A 22,680-nucleotide genomic window follows, 5' to 3' on the forward strand; every position below is an offset into this window, starting at 1 on the left:
AATTTGTTAATTATGTAAATAGAGATGGCATAGAATTTTTGAAAATCAAATTTGATAAAATTGAAGAAGTACAACAATTTAGTCGTTGTTCAGCTCGGTTTTGGCTTGTAAAAGATTTGTATGTTCGCAGAAAACAGTTTCTTTGGCGTATGCGGTGACTATTCATAAATCTCAAGGTTTAAGTGTATGTTAGAGACGGGACCCCCGGCTGGCCAAGGCTCACGCCAAAGTCAGTCATAGATCACCATTTCTAAGTCAGGGCAAGGGAGTTACACACCAAGATAACCCTCTAGGTAACGTGACGCGAGCAGCAAGGCTAAACTTGGAGGCGATGTGAGTTAAGGGTTTGCGCACGCACCCCCAGCAACAACACCCAAGGCCCACCACAAAGGAAACTCCACACAAGGTTATATCAAAAATAGCCTTTGTATTATAATAAAAACACATTAGATAACAAAACACACTTTACAATGTGCCAACAGGCACGGGCTGAATTTACAAGGGATTATGTACAGGACAGGGCCACCTGGACCACTGTCAGGGGTATGCACTTTTAGAATTAGCACTTGTAGGTATAACACTTACCACATAGACATATAATGACTGTAGCACCAAAATAGTAAATGTAGCTCACAACCAGTAATTACTGGTAAAGGGTAAATAGCTCCTACGCAACCCTAACCACTGTAGGAAAATCACGCAGGGAACTAGGACCTTATTCTCAGGACCTATAGGAACATAAACAATCACCTAAGCAAGTCACATTTAGCAAAGGTAATAAAACAAACAATCCTCCAAGCAGGTCACTTTTAGCAAAGGGGAAGAAACATAAACAATCACCTAAGCAAGTCACATTTAGCAAAGGTAATAAAACAAACAATCCTGTAAGCGGGTCACTTCTAGCAAAGGGGAAGAAACATAAACAATCACCTAAGCAAGTCACATTTAGCAAAGGTAATAAAACAATAAACAATCCTCTAAGCAGGTCACTTTTAGCAAAGGGGAAGAAACATAAACCACAGTGCACATGAGGTATAAAAACACATTCAGAGGTGCAGGTAGAACATTTGCGCAGGAATCATATTAGCAAGTAAACCATAAATTGCGCAAGGTGCACATGGCACAACACTGGAACTGTCCCCCAGGCCAACTGGCCTCGGAAGGGCTGAAATGCCCTTAGTCCAAAATGTCAGGGCAGGCTGCGCAGGCAGCACAGAACACAAGCCTAAACATAGCAACTGTCCACTAAGTGACTCGAAAATCACAATATGGCCCCAAGAGCCTCGGGGGCTCTATAGACAGGAAAATGCCGAAGGGGAGAATATCGGGCTACCGGGGGGGGGGGGCGGACACCGGCAATGTGTCCAGACGCCCTCCCTCTCTCGCGGATTAACACCACGGGCCCCCCACTCACCTGGACCTGTGGCGGGGGCACTCCTGCGGGCGGCGCGGGCTCCTCTTCCACAACGGAGCCCCGCCTGCACCTTTCAGCCGCCGTGCTCCTCTTCCCTCCTCGGACTGCGGGGGCGGGACTTCCGGTCGCCTCTCCCGGGCCGCCCTGTGATTGGCCGGCCAGCAAGCTGCTTCCAGGTCGTGGCAACAATAGATCGCGGGACATTCAATTCACAATTCAGTTTGACAAACACAAGATTGACTTTCTGGACCTTTCAATCATTGCTGAGAATGGGGCTCTCCATACCAACCTCTTCAGAAAACCCACAGAGCGAAATTCTCTATTGCAATACACAAGCCATCATCCGAGGAGCTTAAGGGACAATTTGCCCTTCGGGCAATTCCTCAGAATACGACGTAACTGCAGTAAGAAGGAAGACTACATGGAGGAGTCAAAAAAACTGTTGGACCGCCTAATTGAACGAGGATACCCAACAAGACTAACAAAGAAGGCTCGCAAGAGAGCGTGGTTCAACCCTCGTGAGACGCTACTACAACCTAATGACCGCATCGATAGCCATGACCAAAAACTAATTTGCGTCACCACTTTCTCCACGAAGAGTAATGAGAGCAAAAAAGCGGTTAACAAACACTGGCCAATGATATCGAACAACTTGGGCTGTCAAGATCTACCTCTACACTCCTTCAAGAAAGCTAAGAATATACGTGACTATGTAGTGTGCTCACTCTTGGGCACCACTCCAATGCCTTCCATCACTTCCCTTTGGAAACTGCCTCCGATCCTGAGACATTTCAAGTGTGGGAGCTGCAAGGCGTGCCCGTCAACCATCCAAACAAAGGAATTCACCTTCAAACATCACCGTGTGAAACTTAAATCCCACACTAATTGTAATACGGAGGATGTAATATATTGCATTATCTGCCCGTGCGATCTAATTTATGTCGGTCAAACCCAACAGCGCATGAAAACTCGATTTCTACAACATTGTAGTAGAGTAAGATGTATGGTGGAGGGGGCACCACTAGTGGAACATTGTCTCAAAAACAACCACCCTCCAGAAACCCTGAGATGGATTATACTGGAACAAGTGAAACTAGGTCCCAGGGGTGGGAACATTGCACCTATCCTCAATGTTAGAGAACTAAAATGGATGCAAATTTTGGATTCAGTGCATAATGGTTTAAATGAATCTGACAGCAGTTTTGCTCAATTAGCGGTTTTATAAGAACTTTGTCTAACTTTTTCCAGCTTATATCTCACACTATTGTAGTGGAATCGTCATAAATTGGTGCATTTTACCACCTTGTTTGGTAGGTACATGCACCCATGCAATGTCGCTAATGCTCAAATCCTGAGATGCATACATTTTGTTTTGATATAGCATATTTTATTTCCAAAGTGGGCATCTTTACCACCTTGCATGGTAGGTACATGCACCCCTGCGATGTCGGCTATGCAATAATCGCTGTTTATGGACAAAATACTGCGACAAAGTCCTTCAATGTATTTTATGATGCACGTTTTCACGGATGCCTTGAGAGCGTCCTCCGTCTCATAGCAACCCCTTGGCTTTAGTCCCTCTATAGTGTCTGTTTCTGATGATATAAACGTAACCACGCCCCCTCACTCCTACTTCCTGGTTACGAGAGCCGCTTTAGGAACGCTTTAGTGCGGTAATATCCCCCATGGAACCTTACAGATGAGAACATGTTCTCACTTTTTCCCAGATTTGATCTGTTGACAACAATTCCGACGGCATCACCGGGATCGGAGGTAATTTCCTGAATCTCTCCCCTTGGTGTCACCATGCAGTGTTCTGTAGTGTTTTGTAATCCTTTTTAATGAGTTCAGGTGGCCTAACCCTTAGGTTCCGTTTTTGCATTTAGAAACACCTGTATGCGACAACGACCCAACCTAATGGCAACTGTATCGCCCCTCCACTCCCAAGGTAATAACATCCGTGATCATGGTAGTCCTTTTCAAATGCTGTTTTTAATGTCTTGCCCCGCGTGATGCACACGCAGAGGTATTCTGGTAATAATTACCCTGCTAAGTAGTTTCTCATTCTTTTTACCCTAGGAGGCTTGCCCACTGCTCCCATGTCCTGATGAAGACCCGTTTTGTAAGGGCCAATCACCCTACGATCGAATAGGGTCGAAACGTAGACGTTTTTCCTGATACTTACTCCTATGGTCATACAGGAATCGAACAGCCATAAAGAGGAGATATTGTTTTCTGAAATTTTACTGTGACTCATCCATTTTGAATGTGGCTCTGAAAATAGGAGACCAGTGTATATATAACAAATGAATCTAGGATCAATGATGTGAAATTGATTATTTATGTATTTCTCACTTTTGTTCACACAAAATCCCTCACTGCACTTCCTACCCCCTCTCCACGTGGGCACCAATATGTCTATGAATTACATAAAAGACTTAAAAATTGTATAAACCAGTTATCGGTTTGGTTGGTTACTTTGTGAAATAAAACATCGTAACCTCTATAAATCGTTTTCTTTTTGAACTTTTTCAATATTTACTGCTTCATTTTAAATAACTGTTCTACAGTCCGGGACCCCTGTTCTTCATAATAAACCAATACCCAGGTCCCAGTGACTATGTGGGTCCTACCCTGTTACTTATTAACGTCCGGGTCGTGGTAGGCAGAGCGGCGGCCCGGCAGGGGAAGATAAAGAAGCAAATGCCGGGTGGGCACCGGCTCGGGCCACAATAAAATAGCGGCAAGGTCCCTGGCGGGGTGGGCACCTGCCAGGGGACTTTAAAGTCGGCAAAACGGGTCCAATGCCGGGTGGGCACCGGCGAAAGCACACAAAGCGCTCCCAAGCGCCAAAGCATAATCAGAGCGCTCCCAGGCGCTAGAAGCAGGACAAAGCGCTCCCAGGTGCCAGAGGAAAAGTAAAGCGCTCCTCAGCGCTGGCAGGGAAAGTAAAGCGCTCCCAGCGCTAAGGGCACCAAAAAGTCCAGCAAAGTCCTTAGGTAGGCAGGGGGCAAAGCTGGGCCCAGAGCCAACTCACTGGGTCTCCAGGCAGGGAGACGATCCAAGTGGCGGTCCTCCTGGCCCCAGCAACAGCCCCCTCAGGATCCTGGAACAGTGCAGAACAAATTGTAAGGGGACACTGCCCCTTCTTATACTACCAAATCCTTTGTCTGTAGGTGCAGGGTGGGGGGAAACCAGTCGCAGCTGGTTTTGGAGCACCCTTGACGGCTCAACCACCCCTTTCATTCACTGGGGAGGCTAGGGTCGTTAGACGCACCACAGGGGGCGGAGCCAGCATTGTGTGAGGAAAGCCCAGCCCCATTCAGGAACCAGGTGCTGCCCTCCCTCACATCACTCAGGCTGATCTCTCCACTCACTCCTGGGCAGGCCCATCCAGACTTCCTGGAGCCAGGCTTGCCAGCCAGCTCCAGCCAATCACGCTCCAGCACCCTCACTGTACACACACATCAATGTCTACAAGTGGCACTTCCCCACTAGACACATACAAGCCGCACATACCATTGCGCAGCATTCACTCTCACGAGTTCGCACATACCAAACTCGAGCCTGCACTCCCCACGCATCAGGAACTAACATGGAGACACACATTCCCCATGCATTCCTATGGGAGGGCAGGCCAGCCTCACTACACGCACGCACTTTACTCTGGGACACAGGGAGAAAAGTGCGCAGAGACCCAAAAATCACTAACACTGATCACATACTAAAAGCAAAAAGATTAGGGGTAAACCTGCCAGAAGGGCCAAGTCCAACACAACCCCCTTCCAGCCAAAACGCAGGGCAGACCAATCACCACCGTGATGGACTTCTTCCCTGCTTGGGGCGATAAAACACAGACGCGGGCCCGCAACTGCAGGGACACGCCACGCCACGGTGAACCCCTGGGGTTCCTTCTAAAACGACTGTAGGGACTAACTGGGCTACCCCACTGGTACTCTCCAGCTGTCCTCGGCCAGGACCAGGCCCTGGGCCACCCAGGTGCCACTGGTTCCTGCCTACTCACAGAGTGGGGGGTAGTAACCCCTGGCACATAGTAGTCATTCTCCACTCTTCCTGTCTGCAAGACAAGGCTAGACTGCCACTGGTTCTCCAGCCTAGGGTCTACAACCTCAGGTGGACCAGGAGTCTCAGGGAAGGGTCTCCTCCCCCTACCTCTTCTTCTAGGGTTCCTCCTCCTCCTGCGAGGGGTACCCTCAGAACACCATTCTCCCAACCTAGGGTTTAACCCCTCAAGTTGCACCGGGGTCAGAGATGGGCTCTCCCACCCTCTGCACCCCCTTCCAGAGTCCTGCTCCCTCCCAACCGGGGCGGTACCTCTGGAAGAAGAACTGGTCAGGACACTGATTACAGTAGTCCCACCCTTCAGGTCAGGCGGATCCTGAACCTGGCCTCCCAACCTCTGGTCTAAAACCTTCGGTGGAACAATTGCCTGGCACTCCAGGACTTCTGGGGACTCACATACTATTCCCAATCACTCCTTTTGCTGGACTACTGTACCCTCCCTACCGGAGCGGTACTGCCAGACTCTAGAACCATAGAAGCTCCGCTTACAGATGCTCCAGGTCCTCTACACACTAGGAGATCTCCCTCAAGTGAACTAACAGGAAAGCTTAGGTTCCCATCCTGGTTTTCCCTAAAGAAACCATCCAGGCTCTGGGGCAGGGCTTCGGGCTCTTCGGGCTCTTGGGGACTCTCGGTCACACACTCACTCCCGCTCCACTGAGACAGGTAGTAAGCCCCTACACCCTCCTCACTGTACTGGCACCTAGCTGGGCTATTCTCACCCTCCTCCACCACACTGGGCTGGAGGACACCTGACCCACTATTGTTGGAATCACTCACTAATGACTCCAGAGAACCTCTCGCACTGTCCCAGCGATCTACTTCCTTTGCAAGCTCCCAAGGAACCACACCTCAATAGGTGCTGGCGCAACTCTGGACAACAAATACTGAGGAACTGCTCTATGAGAACCATATACATGGCTCCCCCATCCTCCCGGTCCGGCCTAGACGCCAGCCAATCACACTGTGCATCGGAACAGTCATCCATGAACCCCTCCCAATCCTGGTGAGGCAGTCTCCTAAGGTTCCTGAACTTCAACTGATACTCCTCTTCTGGGGAAACAGGTACCATACTCTGTCCCCGGGGAATCCAGAAAATTAAAACTGCACTCGGGGGATAACCTACCCTCTAGCCAGGTTCTGAGCTGGGATGGGGCAGTGAGCTAAATAACGGTGATGGATCAAGCCCTGATCTTTGGACTGGGTAAGAGTGGTCTGCTTAATTCAGACACTCTGTTCATCACCACCCCCTTTTCTGAATCGTTTTTGGCCACTATAGGTGTGGCAGGGTATACTCAGACATGAGTCCCTTGCTCACTGCTCCATCAGGATTCAAGCAAGCCGGGCCGACGAGGCTGAAATGCCAGAAACCGGTCCCCGGTAGCTTGTCTCCTTTCTGGTGATGAATTGGCTTGGTAGTTTGGTCTGCCCTGTTCCCATGATGCACTGGGCCAGGGACAGACTAATTTGCATATAGCCAGGTTCTGAGCTGGGATGGGGCAGTGAGCTAAATAACGGTGATGGATCAAGCCCTGATCTTTGGACTGGGTAAGAGTGGTCTGCTTAATTCAGACACTCTGTTTATCACCACCCCCTTTTCTGAATCGTCTTTGGCCACTATAGGTGTGGCAGGGTATACTCAGACATGAGTCCCTTGCTCACTGCTCCATCAGGATTCAAGCAAGCCGGGCCGACGAGGCTGAAATGCCAGAAACCGGTCCCGGGTAGCTTGTCTCCTTTCTGGTGAAGAATTGGCTTGGTAGTTTGGTCTGCCCTGTTCCCATGATGCACTGGGCCAGGGACAGACTAATTTGCATATAGCCAGGTTCTGAGCTGGGATGGGGCAGTGAGCTAAATAACGGTGATGGATCAAGCCCTGATCTTTGGACTGGGTAAGAGTGGTCTGCTTAATTCAGACACTCTGTTCACCACCACCCCCTTTTCTGAACCTACCCTCTAGGGTTATCTTCTCCCGGAACAAGGCCCTTTCAGCCTCTAGCTTGGCGTGCTCTAACTTGAGCTGTTCCATCGCTAGCTGATGCTCACGCTCTTCCCTCCTATCCAACCACTCCTCTGGGGACAGGAGAAGGGATGGGGCGCAGGTACTGACACTGGACCCAGCAAGGGACTCCCTATCTATGGGGTCCTCACTATCTGCTGGTGCCCATTCACTGTCATCTTCATTCTCTTCACATTCTTCGAGCTCCCCACAGACTCACCACCCTCATGGCGTGCGGCCCGGGCCTTCTCTCTCTCACTGTGCTCAAGATCCCATTGACCCTTTTGCCATAGGATCAGGCTGCTCCTAAGTTCGGACTGAGTATCTGACTCATCCACCCCTATGTCTCTCTCTTCACAGAACCTTACCAACTCCAACATACTGTATCTAAACAGATCACAGAAATCAAAAGTAGGCTCCATTTTAGCCGACGTTCTCAAAAAGAGTTTGACACAGGGAACCTCGGGGTCTGAGCTTAACAGGAGTATACAATTAAAAACAAATTCAGCAAGATCCCTATCTCAGAGAACTTGCACTCCTCTGTCCAGTGTAACACACCACTCATTCACACACACCCCCCTCGGTAAGGCAGTTTCTACCACCCCTGATTTCTCAACCTGACCATAAGCGACACAGGTACCAATCTGGGAGCAGGGCGGGGAACAAATGTACTGGACACAATTATAAAATCAACAAGGTCCACAGTGTGTATCCTGTTGTTGATGGAATACACAAAGTGTGTTAAAATACCCCTCACACACCAAAAGGGCCCCTGGTGTCATGCTTCATCATCAGGGTCTTCCCGCCCCGCTGCGGGACGGGGCAGTGCTGTGACAAGCGACTATGCTGGAGCACCTTTTTAATGTGAGTGCTATGTGAGTGAATTGGAGTGAGTGTCAGTAGGGTCAGGGGTGGTATAGATAAGTGGTGTTAAAAAATACCTGGCCTGGTGATAGAAAAAGTATTTAATAAACACTGGCTGGTATTGTTAAAAAATGTTATTCGGAAAGATAAAGCGGATTAATGGGCTTACTTTCCTGTGTGGGTCAACATGTTTCGGGGCACCATGCCCCTTCGTCAGGACCGGGGTCAGATCCCCCTGTCACTCACTAATGTCTTTCCACAATAAAAAGATGTATTAAGGTGTATGTACAAAATAGTGTGATGATACTGTTTTTATCAATGTGTATAGATATATACTTTATATTTATACAATTCCCTAGCTAATACAGAAATTCTGATGTAGTATGCCTGCAAGATAAGAGCACGAGGTTATTAATGCGCGGATCCCATTGCGCTTTAATCTAAGTCACCTGTAAGGAGAAAAAGGAGAAAAACAAACACATACACAAGGAATGTAGTGCTTGGAATCCTGTAAGATTTGTGTAGAGGCTCTCCACATCCAAACCTATGAGGAGGTCCTGTTCTGGATCAAAAAGTACCTCATTGACCAATTGCAGGACAGCTTTGGTGTCTCTCACACAGCATCCATGATCTGAAATGGACAGTCATTGAGGCTTTCAAGAGTGACAAGGACCTCCTATCTAAGGAACAACGCTGGGTGTACCGGTTAGGTACACATCAGACTGGCCTTAATGATGAGATACCCTGGTCCCAACTCAATTCTTAATCAGTCCTAGTGCCACCTTGCTTCCATTTTCCATGGAGTTTCAGACTGTCTTGAAGAGCCCAATAATGTCCCCATCACTAAAGCCATTCTGGCTATTACTCTTATAAGCAGCATTAGAATATGTACTGCATGCAGGAGCTGTTTTGTGCCACACTCGCTAATCAATTGTTTCTGTCCCCCCCGCACCCTCCCTCCCCTCTATACTCCACCGTGTTTTCATTTTTCCAAGGGGTTTTAGACTGTCTTAAATAGCCCAATCCCCATCACTTAAGCCATTCTGGCAACAACTCTTATAGGCAGCATGATCATATGTACTACATACAGGTACTATTTGTGCCACACTCGCTAATCAATTGCTTTGGTTTCTCTATATTCCAATCCCGCCGCTTTCCGACAGCGTTATTCTCCTTCCGCGCATGCGCGATGAATGAACACTGCACCGCGCATGCGCTAAGATACCACACTCCTGGGCGCTTGCGCATGACCTGCGGAATAGCGCTGTACAAAGGCGAATGTTTTTTTTGTCTAGATACCGAGTCCTAAATAAACCATCGAGGTAGCGGCCAGTAACGGCGGGCATAGATACTAATAGCAAGTTCCCAAAAACGATTAATAGGAATTTATGCCCAGCCAACAATGGCCGCCGCAGTAACCATGTTTTTGGACTCGCCTTTCATGGCACACCTGTCCCGAGTCCTAGGCCATTAATCAATTAACCGGTCACTTTTCAATTAACTCAACCACAAATACCCGCCCGATCCTCCCTCTTCACAAACACGGAAGCCACGGACGAAGGAGGAAGCACAACCGTGCTGGGGGTTGAGTAAGTACGGCATAGCCGGCAGGGACAAACAGTTGAATACTTAGTTTACAACTGAGTATACCTAGAAATAACGCCAAGACTGCAATAAGAAAATACAGGGACAAGAAACTATTTCTTTTCCTTTTTCCATTTTTCTCCTTTTTTTCCCCAACTGCAGCTGGACCCTCAAATACCCTTTGTCTAGTGTTGGCTCATGGGGCACTGATTCCTACCTCCCTAAGTATGTATTTACAAATGAGTACATACCTTCTCAGGCTAACCTGCTGTACTGTGTTCTTAATATGTGTGTGTCTGACTGTGTTTGGTTGATCACTTCACTGTTCCACAATTGAGTACTTCTCAAATCTTACAGGATTCCAAGCACTACATTCCTTATGTATGTGTTCGTTTTTCTCCTTTTTCTCCTTACAGGTGACTTAGATTAAAGCGCAATGGGATCCGCGCATTAATAACCTCGTGCTCTTATCTTGCAGGCATACTACATCAGAATTTCTGTATTAGCTAGGGAATTGTATAAATATAAAGTATATATCTATACACATTGATAAAAACAGTATCATCACACTATTTTGTACATACACCTTAATAAATCTTTTTATTGTGGAAAGACATTAGTGAGTGACAGGGGTATCTGACCCCGATCCTGACGAAGGGGCATGGCGCCCCGAAACATGTTGACCCACACAGGAAAGTAAGCCCATTAATCCGCTTTATCTTTCCGAATCACATTTTTTAACAATACCAGCCAGTGTTTACTAAATAGTTCACCAGGCCAGGTATTTTTTAACACCACTTATCTATACCACCCCTGACCCTACTGACACTCACTCCAATTCACTCACATAGCACTCACATTAAAAAGGTGCTCCAGCTTAGTCGCTTGTCACAGCACTGCCCCGTCCCGCAGCGGGGCGGGAAGACCCCGATGATGATGCATGACGCCAAGGGCCCTTTTGGTGTGTGAGGGGTATTTTAACACACTTTGTGTATTCCATCAACAACAGGATACACACTGACCCTACGTGAGGTGGACCTTGTTGATTAACAGTACTTTTGGAAGAGGAGGACGTGCCCACCTTGGTGCCACCCAGCACCACCTCTTCACTCCCTCCTTCTTGATTTTTCCACAATTATAAAATGACACCTTTCAGGAGAAGAAATACTGGAACTTCACCTAAAAAACAATAATCCCCAAAATGTGGTTATCTAAAAATGTAGAGTTTTGTAGTGCGGCCTGTCGCCACTGTGGTACAGCGCAAACACAATCCTTATCCTCTCCGCTGCCAGCCAATGTTAGAGACGGGACCCCTGGCTGGCCAAAGCTCACGCCAAAGTCAGTCAGAGATCACCATTTCTAAGTCAGGGCAAGGGAGTTACACACCAAGATAACCCCTGCTCACCCTCTAGGTAACGTGACGCAAGCAGCAAGGCTAAACTTGGAGGCGATGTGAGTTAAGTGTTTGCGCACGCACCCCCAGCAGCAACACCCAAGGCCCACCACAAAGGAAACTCCACACAAGGTTATATCAAAAATAGCCTTTGTATTATAATAAAAACACATTAGATAACAAAACACACTTTACAATGTGCCAACAGGCACGAGCAGAATTTACAAGGGATTATGTACAGGACTGGGCCACCTGGACCACTGTCAGGGGTATTCACTTTTAGAATTAGCACTTGTAGGTATAACACTTAGCACATAGACATATAATGACTGTAGCACCAAAATACTAAATGTAGCTCACAACCAGTAATTACTGGTAAAGGGTAAATACCTCCTACGCAACCCAAACCACTGTAGGAAAATCAAGCAAGGAACTAGGACCTTATTCTCAGGACCTATAGGAACATAAACAATCACCTAAGCAAGTCACATTTAGCAAAGGTAATAAAACATAAACAATCCTCTAAGCAGGTCACTTTTAGCAATGGGGAAGAAACATAAACCACAGTGCACATGAGGTATAAAAACCCATTCAGAGGTGCAGGTAGAACATTTGCGCAGGAATCATATTAGCAAGTAAACCATAAATTGCGCAAGGTGCACATGGCACAACACTGGAACTGTCCCCCAGGCCAACTGGCCTCGCAAGGGCTGAAATGCCCTTAGTCCAAAATGTCAGGGCAGGCTGCGCAGGCAGCACAGAACACAAGCCTAAACGTAGCAACTGTCCACTAAGTGCTGGACAGTTGAGAATACTGATGGGCCAATGTTGGAGCCTTGTGGGCTCAAGAACAATGAATTGACCCTCGAGCCTCTCTCGGGGCTCTAAAACAAAAGGGGGGCTGGGAGCCTCGGGGCTCTGCAACAAAGAATGCCCCCAGAGCCTCTCTAGGCTCTAACTACAAGGATGCAGCCTCACTGGGTGGTGGGGTCCCTCACGGGGGACCCAGGAACACCTGGGGTGCCTTGAGCCTCTTCTGGGCTCTCAATAATAAATGGGCCACCACGAGCCTCTCTGGGCTCGTAAACAAATTTTGCCCTAACGTAAGAGTCCCTCACGGGGGACTCGAAAATCACAATATGGCCCCAAGAGCCTTAGGGGCTCTATAGACACGAAAATGCCCCGGGGGCGAAGATCGGGCTACCGGGGGGGCGGACTCCGGCAATGTGTCCCGACGCCCTCCCTCTCTTGCGGATTAACACCACGGGCCCCCACTCACCTGGACCTGTGGCGGGGGCTCTCCCGCGGGCGGCGCGGGCTCCTCTTCCACAACGGAGCCCCGCCTGCACCTTTCAGCCGCCGTGCTCCTCTTCCCTCCTCGGACTGCGGGGGCGGGACTTCCGGCCGCCTCTCCCAGGGCCGCGCTGTGATTGGCCGGCCAGCGAGGGGAGACAAAGAAGCAAATGTCGGGTGGGCACCGGCTCCGGCCACAAAAAAATAGCGGCAAGGTCCCCTGCGGGGTGGGCACCTGCCAGGGGACTTTAAAGTCGGCAAAACGAGTCCAATGCCGGGTGGGCACCAGCGAAAGCACACAAAGCGCTCCCAAGCGCCAAAGGATAATCAGAGCGCTCCCAGGCGCTAGAAGCAGGACAAAGCGCTGCCAGGTGCCAGAAGAAAAGTAAAGCGCTCCTCAGCGCTAGCAGGGAAAGTAAAGCGCTCCCAGCGCTAAGGGCACCAAAAAGTCCAGCAAAGTCCTTAGGCACGCAGGGGGGCAAAGCTGGGCCCAGAGCCAGCTCACTGGGTCTCCAGGCAGGGAGACAATCCAAGTGGCGGTCCTCCTGGCCCCAGCAACAGCAGCAGCCCCCTCAGGATCCTGGAACAGAGCAGAACAAATTGTAACGGGACACAGCCCCTTCTTATACTACCAAATCCTTTGTCTGTAGGTGTAGGGTGGGGGGAAACCAATCGCAGCTGGCTTTGGAGCACCCTTGATGGCTCAACCACCCCTTTCATTCACTGGGGAGGCTAGGGTCGTTAGACGCACCACAGGGGGCGGAGCCAGCATTGTGTGGGGAAAGCCCAGCCCCATTCAGGAACCAGGTGCAGCTCTCCCTCACATCACTCAGGCTGATCTCTCCACTCACTCCTGGGCAGACCCATCCAGACTTCCTGGAGCCAGGCTTGCCAGCCAGGTCCAGCCAATCACGCTCCAGCACCCTCACTGTACACACACATCTATGTGTAGAAGTGGCACTTCCCCACTAGACACATACAAGCTGCACATAACATTGCGCAGCATTCACTCTCACGAGTTCGCACATACCAAACTCGAGCCTGCACTCCCCACGCATCAGGAACTAACATGGACACACACATTCCCCATGCATTCCTATGGGAGGGCAGGCCAGCCTCACTACACGCACGCACTTTACTCTGGGACACCGGGAAAAAGTGCGCAGGGACCCAAAAATCACTAACACAGATCACATACTAAAAGCAAAAAGATTAGGGGTGAACCTGCCAGAAGGGCCAAGTCCAACAGTGTAGATAGTGCTTTAGTGAATATTGGTAGTACTGTGTTTAAAGAGGGTATGGCATATGTTGCTTTGTCTCGAGTGAGAACTTTATCTGGATTGTACTTGAATGATTTTGATGAGACAAAGATTAGTGCAGATGCAAGTTGTGTGACAGAGTATAATAGGTTAAGAAGAGAATGTGCACCCAATCTAGGTCAATATCCAATATTTGAAAAGCATGTGGTAGGTAGAAAAAGAAGATTTGAGAATATCTGTAGTGAAGCTGTAGAGAAAGAAAAAAAACAAGATCAAGTTGTGATTGGAGGCAAAAAGAAAAAGGACAGTGTTGAAGAGAATGTTGGTTATCAGTTTGAAAATAGTTCTGGTGTCAACTGCTATGCTAATGTAGTTATTAATGTTGGGTTTTTTCTTGAAAGTTTGCAACAACAAATTGTTGAAAATTGGAAAAAAGATTCTGTTCGTTGTTGTATTCAGTTTATGAGAAATGTAGTAGTGATAAAAGTAAAATACAAAGTATTTCTGATATTTGAAATCTTTTGGACATATGTTCTGCTGCTACTCAATTTACGCAGAATATTCAGCAAGATTGTCAGGAACTTCTAATGTATATGCTTTTTGTATTGGAAGATGAAGGTATAGATATTGAATACCTTTTTGGCCTTTCTTATTAATGGCAACATGACTGTGGAAATTGTTTGTTTACATGTAGCAGTAACATTGACAGTGAAAGATTCATATATTTGACTTTACCTGACTGTGAATCAGTGTCTTTTAACAATCTAATTAGAGGAGCAGGTCAAAACATGGAGTGTAGCCAATGTAAATCAGAAATGTCGTCAACATTATTTATACAAAGATATGGACAGTATGTAATTTTAATGCTGCAACGTTGTAGAGCTGATGGAAGAACATTGGAAACTTTAATTAAAAATGTTGTAGCTGCTCAAGTATCAATATCAGGAAGAACTTTTGTAGCAGTTGCAATTATTTTTCATGATGGACCTTCTACAACATCTGGACATTACACTGTTTATTTAAAATGTCTGAAAGGTTGCATACATTGTAATGATAGTCAATTGGTTTTTAAACAACGTTTGCCTAAAGAGTTACCAAATTCTTACCTAATATTTTTAAAGCCAAAATTTTTAAAAACAAAATTTGGCCTTTCAGGATTACTGCTGTTAAGGTAGGTTGCACTGGTGTTGTAGAGTACTTTGTAAGTGAGGGTGAGGAGCTTGAAGGTGATCCTCTTGTCAACGTCTAGCCAGTGTAGGTCTCTCAGGTGGTGGAGAATGTGGCTGCGGCAGGGGACATTGATGATCAGTCGGGCGGAGGTGTTCTGGAGTCGTTGGACTCGTCGTAGGTGTTTGTCTGAGTTGAGATTTAGAGAGTTGATTCTTATTCAGTTGGTTACGTTTTTCGGTGGTGTGTGGCTCCTTGGTGAGGGAGAAGATGAGTTGGGTGTCGTTGCCTTACCAGATAATGTGGAGGTTGTGATGGTGGACCACTTGTGTAAGGGTGCCATGTAGATGTTGAATAGGGTCAAGTTGAGGGATGAGCCCTGGGGGACCTTGCAAATGATGTCGGTGGTTTTGGATCTGAAAGGTGGGAGACGGATGCTGAGGATTACTATTGAGGAACTTCTTTACTAAGAATTTGAGATATACTATTTGGCCATGTGGAAAAGTATATAAAACTATTAAGGTCTATGTGTTGTATATTTTTTAGGCATATATTTAAAAGTAACTTTGATTACAGTGTATGAAAATTAATGATAGTGTTCTGGTATTTAAAGATTCTTTGAGATATCTCATAGTTACGTAAGAATTTGTTGTTTGAAAAAAACATTTAACATATGTTTTATTGGGCCCTGGCCCGGGGTAATGCCCTACTGAGCGCGCACTAATGTTCCCTGCCGTATATATCTGTGATTTGTTTTGATTCCCAAATGATTACTTCCGAATGTGATGTCTGCACCTCTTCGGGCCTCACATGGATAGCCTGACTTTTACACGAACCTTATTATTGATGCCACACACGGGGGTTTGTTTGTTGTTCTATATTGGACTGTGTTTTATTGAAAAGTATATCTATCCGGAGGGATAGGAGCAGGATTCCATGGAGGACATAGGAGAGAGCATATATGAAAATCAGCGGTTACAATGATGCATGCATACTGTTTACGGACGGCTATGACTAATTGTGGCATGTACATGTACTGACTCTACGCCGCTCAACCTCCGGGATGTGGGCCCATATGGCTGTGTCTTATCCTGAATGTTACATGTGGCTAATCTTTGCTCTCGGTCTGTCTGAGAGGTTCTGTTGAACTATGCCTTCTATGTTTTCCGCAATAAATATATTTTTCAAAAAAAATAAAAACATATGTTTTATTTCAATTTTTTCGATTGTTATTGAGAATGTTTAATGTTTTTTTGAAGATAATCTTATTGATTGTCTTTTTTTTGCTCGCTGCTTTGCGATGAGTACTATTGAACTCTAGTGAAATTCAATATATTCTGAGAACATCAAAAGAGGCAAATAAAATGCTTTGCAAATTATTTGGTGTTGTAAATGATATATTGTAACTGTATTTTTTTTGTCTTCCACAGATGCTAATTTTATAATATATAATTTTATTATTATTTATTACGTTTAAGGTAAGTATAAATAACTGTTAAAAATGGCCAATGGAGTGTGCGTCTACAGAGATGAAATAACAAAACATGGATGGAGTACATAAGTGTTCAAAGATGGTTTGTATCTTTTATATACATTTGAAAAACTTAAAATATAAATATACTGAGTATACCAGTATTCTTTGCATTTTACTACAACACATCTGCTACTTTGGACCAGGTAAGGTAAATAGACATATTGTACTTTTTTTAGTACTGCATTTTATAATAACAGCCTGTTTTTTTTCCGATAGTGATAAGGAGTGACTGGTTTGATAATTTAAGAAACTTTAAAAACTGAACATTCATATAAATAATTATATTTATATAATGTTATAAAGTAGTTGACAATGGTATTTGTATAATATTTTTTAAAGGGAAATCAGTTGATAAAGCTAGTTTTGTATTCTGTAAAATTATTTTTAAAAAAAGTGTTTATGATTTTGTACAAGGATCTACAATATAAGAAATTCACTAGGGAAAATCAACAAAACAATATGGAAGAAGATTTCGAAATTAATAGCAGTGTCGTAGAAGAGCTGAACGAGCAGCAACATTGAAGAGGAAGAAATGAATGCTGGAGATATCAGCTGTGATTTTCTAGATGAAACCTTGGATGATGCTTATGTGGAAGCATTGGATGACATTGAGATTTATCAGATGACTTTTGAAATTGATAAGCAGGAAAATTAAATACCTGATGAAATTATTTTGGAAGATCTATTAAATGAGATGTTACAAGAATACATTTATTATTATAAAATAATAATGTTTTGAGACACTCTGCTTGTAGAATTGTAATCATTCAGCTACTACCCAACTACTCATGGTGCAAAGTGGGCATTAGGGCATGGACTGCTTCAAACTTTATAGACTACGCATGAATTTTTCTATGCACTGGCAAACTTGTCTTTTATAGCTTCTATTCCCCAGTCTGTATCATTAGACTTTCACCAAATACTCTCACACTACTGTTTCAATGTTGTAGTGAGTCATTCCGCAGTATGTGCTTTTCTATACACTGTTCTAAGAATGAACCTCGTATACATTCAACGACACACTCTCCTTGCAGAATTATAATAATTTAGCCAGTACCTAATTAGTCATGGTGCAAAGTGGGCCTTGGGGCATGGACGGCTTCAAATGCCTATAGACTATGCGTGTACTGTTCTATGCACCAGCAAACTTGTGTTTTGTACCTTGTATTCCCCAGTCTGTATCCTTATAATTACAGCAAACAATCTGGGATTGCCGATTCATTTTTGTACTGAGCTATTCAGTAGAATGCCCTTATCTATGTACTGTGCAAAAAATGAAGCTCTTATAGATTCTGTAATCATGCAGTCAGTACCCAAGTAATTATGGAGCAAAGTTGGTCTTAGGCCATGCACTGTTTTAAACCCCTATAGACTATATTTGCAGTCTTCTATGCACCTGAAAACTAGTCTTTTATACCTTCAATTTCCCCAGTCTGTATCTTTACACCTCTAGCACTCTGTGATTGCTTATTCAGTATTGTACTGAGCTATTCAGTAGAATGTGCTTATCTATGCACTGTGCTAAAAATAAAGCTCTAATAAATTCAGTCATACACTCTCCTTGCAGAACTGTAATCATGCAGTCAGTACCCAAGTAATTTTCGTATTTTAGTGAGTCATGCAGCAGTATGTTCTTATGTATGCCCTGTTCTAAAAGTGAATGTGCTATATATTCAGCCAGACAGTCTTCTTGTAGAACTATACGCATTCAGTTGGTTCCCAAATACTCATGCACCAAAGTAGGCCTTAGGGCATAAACTGCTTCAAATCCCTATAGACTATACATCCACTGTTCTATACACGGGCAAACTTGCCTTTTATACCTCCAATTCCCCAGTCTGCATTGTTACAGTTTCATCAAACACTCTCACACTACTGTTTCAGTATTGCAATGAATCATAGAGCAGTATGTGCTTATCTATAAATTGTTCAAAAAGTGAAGCTGCTATAGATTGAGGCAGACACTCTCCTTGCTGAATTGTTATCATTCAGCTAGTACTCAAGTACTCATGGTGCAAAGTGGGCCTTAGGGCATGGACTGCTTTAAACCCCTATAGACTATACATGCAGTGTTCTATGCACCTGCAAATTTGCCTTTTATATGTTCAATTCCCCAGTCTCTATCCTTACAGTTCCACTAAACACTCTGTCACTCGTGTTATAGTTTTGTAGTGATTAATTGATCAGTGTGCAGTAATCCATTCAGTACATTAAAACACTAATCAACAGATGTACAATAAGTAGTACATTCCTAGAGACATGCCAGTTATTGTGCACTGTGACATCAGCACTATGGATGCACCATATTTACAATGTGATGTACTATGGGGCAAAAACGACACAGATATGTGATGTATTTGTGTTGTGAAGGAGGTGCTTTGCTTGTCTTGTGTTGCAAGCGCAACACAGCTCCAGCAAAGCTCTTGGGGCCCTATGCTCACAATGCTGTGTCAATCCTGACACCTGCTTCAAACAGGTACAACGTTTTGACGCAGCATAAGCCGAAAAGTGACTGAATGAAATCTTATAGACTTCACTGAGTCACTTTCTGGAGGCCTTCAAGCCCCAGAACACTCCCCCCCCCCCCCCCATCTCGTCCCCTGCGCAGGAAAGCCTCCTTCTGGCACAGGGCTTTTCAATGTCAGATAATGTCTTCCCTTAATATGTACATTAAATACATAAATATATGTTTTTGAACAATTAGAAACTTTCGGGCCGTACACGTATGGGGCGCCGTATATGCCGTCACATGGAAACGTGGATGCGACACGTACCATCATAGCGCATTCGTAATGTATGCATGAGTACGCGCACAGTATGATTTGCCGTACAAAGTATGGTGCGATCACTGTACGCGTACGGTGCGATTAACCAAAAAAAAATAACAATGAAAAAGGAATTATATAGAATTTAATTTTAATATATTGTAGAAAAAAACTAATAAAAAAAACTTTTTGAATTTACTTTTGTTATTATTTTACATTAAAAATATGAAATGTAACTTCAAAAATAAAATAAATATAAGTATTTGTAATAAAAATGTAGGAAATTAGTATAAAAAGAAAGAAATATAATAATAATACATTTGAATGCGTGTATCAAGGGTTATATTACGCTGAGAGGAGGTCTGCTACTCTTTCACAAGGATGATGTCATCAGTGATGTCATTTGAGATGTCATCAGTGATGTCATGAGTGATGTCACTGACCATGTCATGAGTGTTGTAATATGTGACGTCATCAGTAGTGCATTGCGGGCGCGCAAGTTATAGTTAGCTGAACCAACTATGAAGGGGGAATTTAAATGGTTTTTTATCAGTGAAATGTCCAGCTAACTATAACATGTGTGAAACCTATGGTTTTTTCAGTGAATTTGCAAGGTTTTTTTAATGCTAATTCCTAACTATAACGTGTGTGAAACCTATGGTTTTGTCAGTGAATTTGCAAGGTTTTTTAAATGCTAATTCCTAACTATAACGTGGCTCAAACCTATGTTTTTTTCAGTGAATTGTATAAACTAAAGCAACACGCACTAACCTCTCAATCCATTCTTGTCCTGTTTCCCCAACTTTTCGCATTCAGGTCTCTCGCCTTCAACTTGAGGACTGGAATCCCACCAACATCTCTCACGCAACCAGCCAAGTATAGTCTAGTTTATGACTGTCAACAGGTATACTTTGTTCATAATGACACAAAATGTTACCCACACTTTGACAGCATTCTATTTCACTTTATTAACGCAACTATTTCTGGCTCAGAGAGACTAGTAAGGGTTGCACATTGAAAAAATATTGGCAGCTGGGAGACTCAGTCACTGCAGCACCTAATGTAATCACAGGTTTAGTGCTGAATCAATATTGTCCACCTCTAATGACCAGCTACCTACTGGTCATAGATGAAATATTTTAAAGACACAAAGGTTGAAAAGCAAAAAAGAGAAACATGAAGTTGAGTCCACAGTTCCTCCTGAAGTACAAAAGTCTGTTTATTCTGTGGCACAAAAAAGTATGTTTGCAAAGCCATCCAGCCTGCTGCGTCTTGACACGTTCAACGCGTGGACACGGACGCGGCAGGCCGGACAGCTTTGCTGAACACAGTACTTTGTGCCACAGAATAAACAGACTTGTTGTGTCCTTTGAGCCACAGAAAAACTATTTTCAAACTAAAGACTACTTATTTGGAACCATGACTCTCAGGACAACCTATGTTTGCTGATTTTTTAATCTTCATTTTGCATTCAATTAGTGTGGAACGAATGAGTTGGACTTTGGTAGGACGTTGCCACTTACAGACGGTACTTCATTTTCTATAGTAATACTGCCCTGAAGAAACCCATGCTTGGACGAAACCCATTGGCTGCATATGTTTGTTCTGTCCTTAAGATAAAAGAAAAAAATAAAAGAGCAAAAAAGCACAAACAGACTTGTTGTGTACTTCAGGAGTAACTGTGAATTGTTGCATCTATCGAAACCACCGTGGATAATAATGTCACTTTCTGTGAAATAGTTATCGATACACTGGTGGCACCAAACTTTTTTGCTAGCAATTCGAATACTTGGTTCACCTCACAAGTTTTTTCTTTTTTTCTTTTAACTCAAGGTCTACAATACTCCATTTCATCACATTTTAAACTATACATTTAGAAGCACAGAATGTTATATGATATTTATTATCATTGTTGAAGGAGTGGAGGGGCATTATGACCCACTCAAGGCTTTGTAACTTTTGAGTCACGACCACTCCCACACTCAATAATGGTACTAGATAGTCTATTACATTTTGCACATCATTACACATATATGTTATGTATATAATTTATAAAGTGCAACTTACACCCTGCGTCTCTAGGCACTAAGGCATTACAAGAAAGGTAAACATTTACTGACTGTGGGTGGTGGAGGAGAGAACAAGTTTCAAGCTTTTTTCTGAATTGAAGATAAAAGGTAATTGCTTTTAGATCAGCGGGGAGATTGCTCCAAAGCCGTGGCGTGAGCACAGAGAATACTTTGCCACCAAAGGAGGACTTTTTGAAGAATGGAATGACCAAAAGATTCACTCAGATAGACCTTAGTGTGCGGAAGTGAAAATGTATATACATTTGGATCTGAGAAATTGAGAAGTGATGCATTTAGAGAAATTTGTAGATAAGACACAAAGCTTTAAAATGGATCTTTTTTCAGAGGGGAAATCAACGTAATTTGGGAAGGACAGGCTTAGCTTATGGATATATTCTTGCATTATATGTGGTCTGTGAAGCTAATCTTTAGAGAGTCTAAGAAGAAGTGCATTACAGTAGTCAAGTCTTTAACCAAGTGACAACTATTGCAGTTTTCACTATCCTCTTTGGAGATTAGAGGGAGATGATGTCTTACTTTCAGTAGATGGCGTGGATTTACCACATTTGCCATGTACGTCGCAGATTTTAGAGAAGTGTTTGTAGCTCAAATGCATGATAATAACAGTGCCATACATGCATGATAATAACAGTGTCATACAATGTGCAGCATCATTTGTATTTGTTGTCGCATAATTTAGATAACTTTGCCACATGATTTGCTCCCATATGCCGGGTAATGCTAGTAGGCCTGTCAATGGTAAAGCGCTGCACTGTCATTATGAGGACGAAATCTATATTTCACAGGCAATGGTTAATAATTCCCTGAGATGTATTTGTTTTCATACCTCAGCAATAAAAGTAACAAAACATGACTTTATATGTATGTATATAAATAAATATAAATATATATGTGTGTATATATTATATATATATACACACACACACACACACACATGTGAGTGTGTGTGCCGGGAACGATTGATTGGCACCAGTGGATTGATACTTACAAGCAGATGTCCACCAGCTGATCTAACTCTGGGCAGCTGCATTCGTACATATTCTTGCAGCTCGCGTGGCTCTGGTTCATCAAAGCTCCTAGAAGCTTGACTGCATCAGCAGGTGCTTCATCGCAAACCTTCTTGAAGTCAAGTACTCGCTGAGCTTCCCCATAGACATGCTTGGCACGCTGGTACAGCTTAAAGGAGGCCACTAGATGCAATAAAGCAATTCCATATGTATGAAAAGTCACGAATC

General features: G+C 44.4%; 1 protein-coding gene across 6 annotated transcripts in view; it reads right to left on the reverse strand.

The window, feature by feature from the left end:
• Window positions 1-22,680, reverse strand: part of GALK2 (galactokinase 2) — a 1,491,044-nt gene that overhangs the window by 281,246 nt on the left and 1,187,118 nt on the right. For all 6 annotated transcript variants that reach the window (XR_013609829.1, XM_078684791.1, XM_078684790.1 and 3 more), the window contains one exon: window positions 22,434-22,635. Coding sequence is in view for 5 of the 6 variants with exons in the window: in XM_078684791.1 (XP_078540917.1) it covers window positions 22,434-22,635 (202 nt within the window). In the remaining variant the exon portion in view is untranslated. The remainder of the gene's footprint in view (window positions 1-22,433; window positions 22,636-22,680) is intronic.

The sequence above is a fragment of the Lissotriton helveticus genome, chromosome 3_2 (assembly GCF_964261635.1).
Source record: "Lissotriton helveticus chromosome 3_2, aLisHel1.1, whole genome shotgun sequence".
NCBI lineage: Eukaryota > Metazoa > Chordata > Amphibia > Caudata > Salamandridae > Lissotriton > Lissotriton helveticus.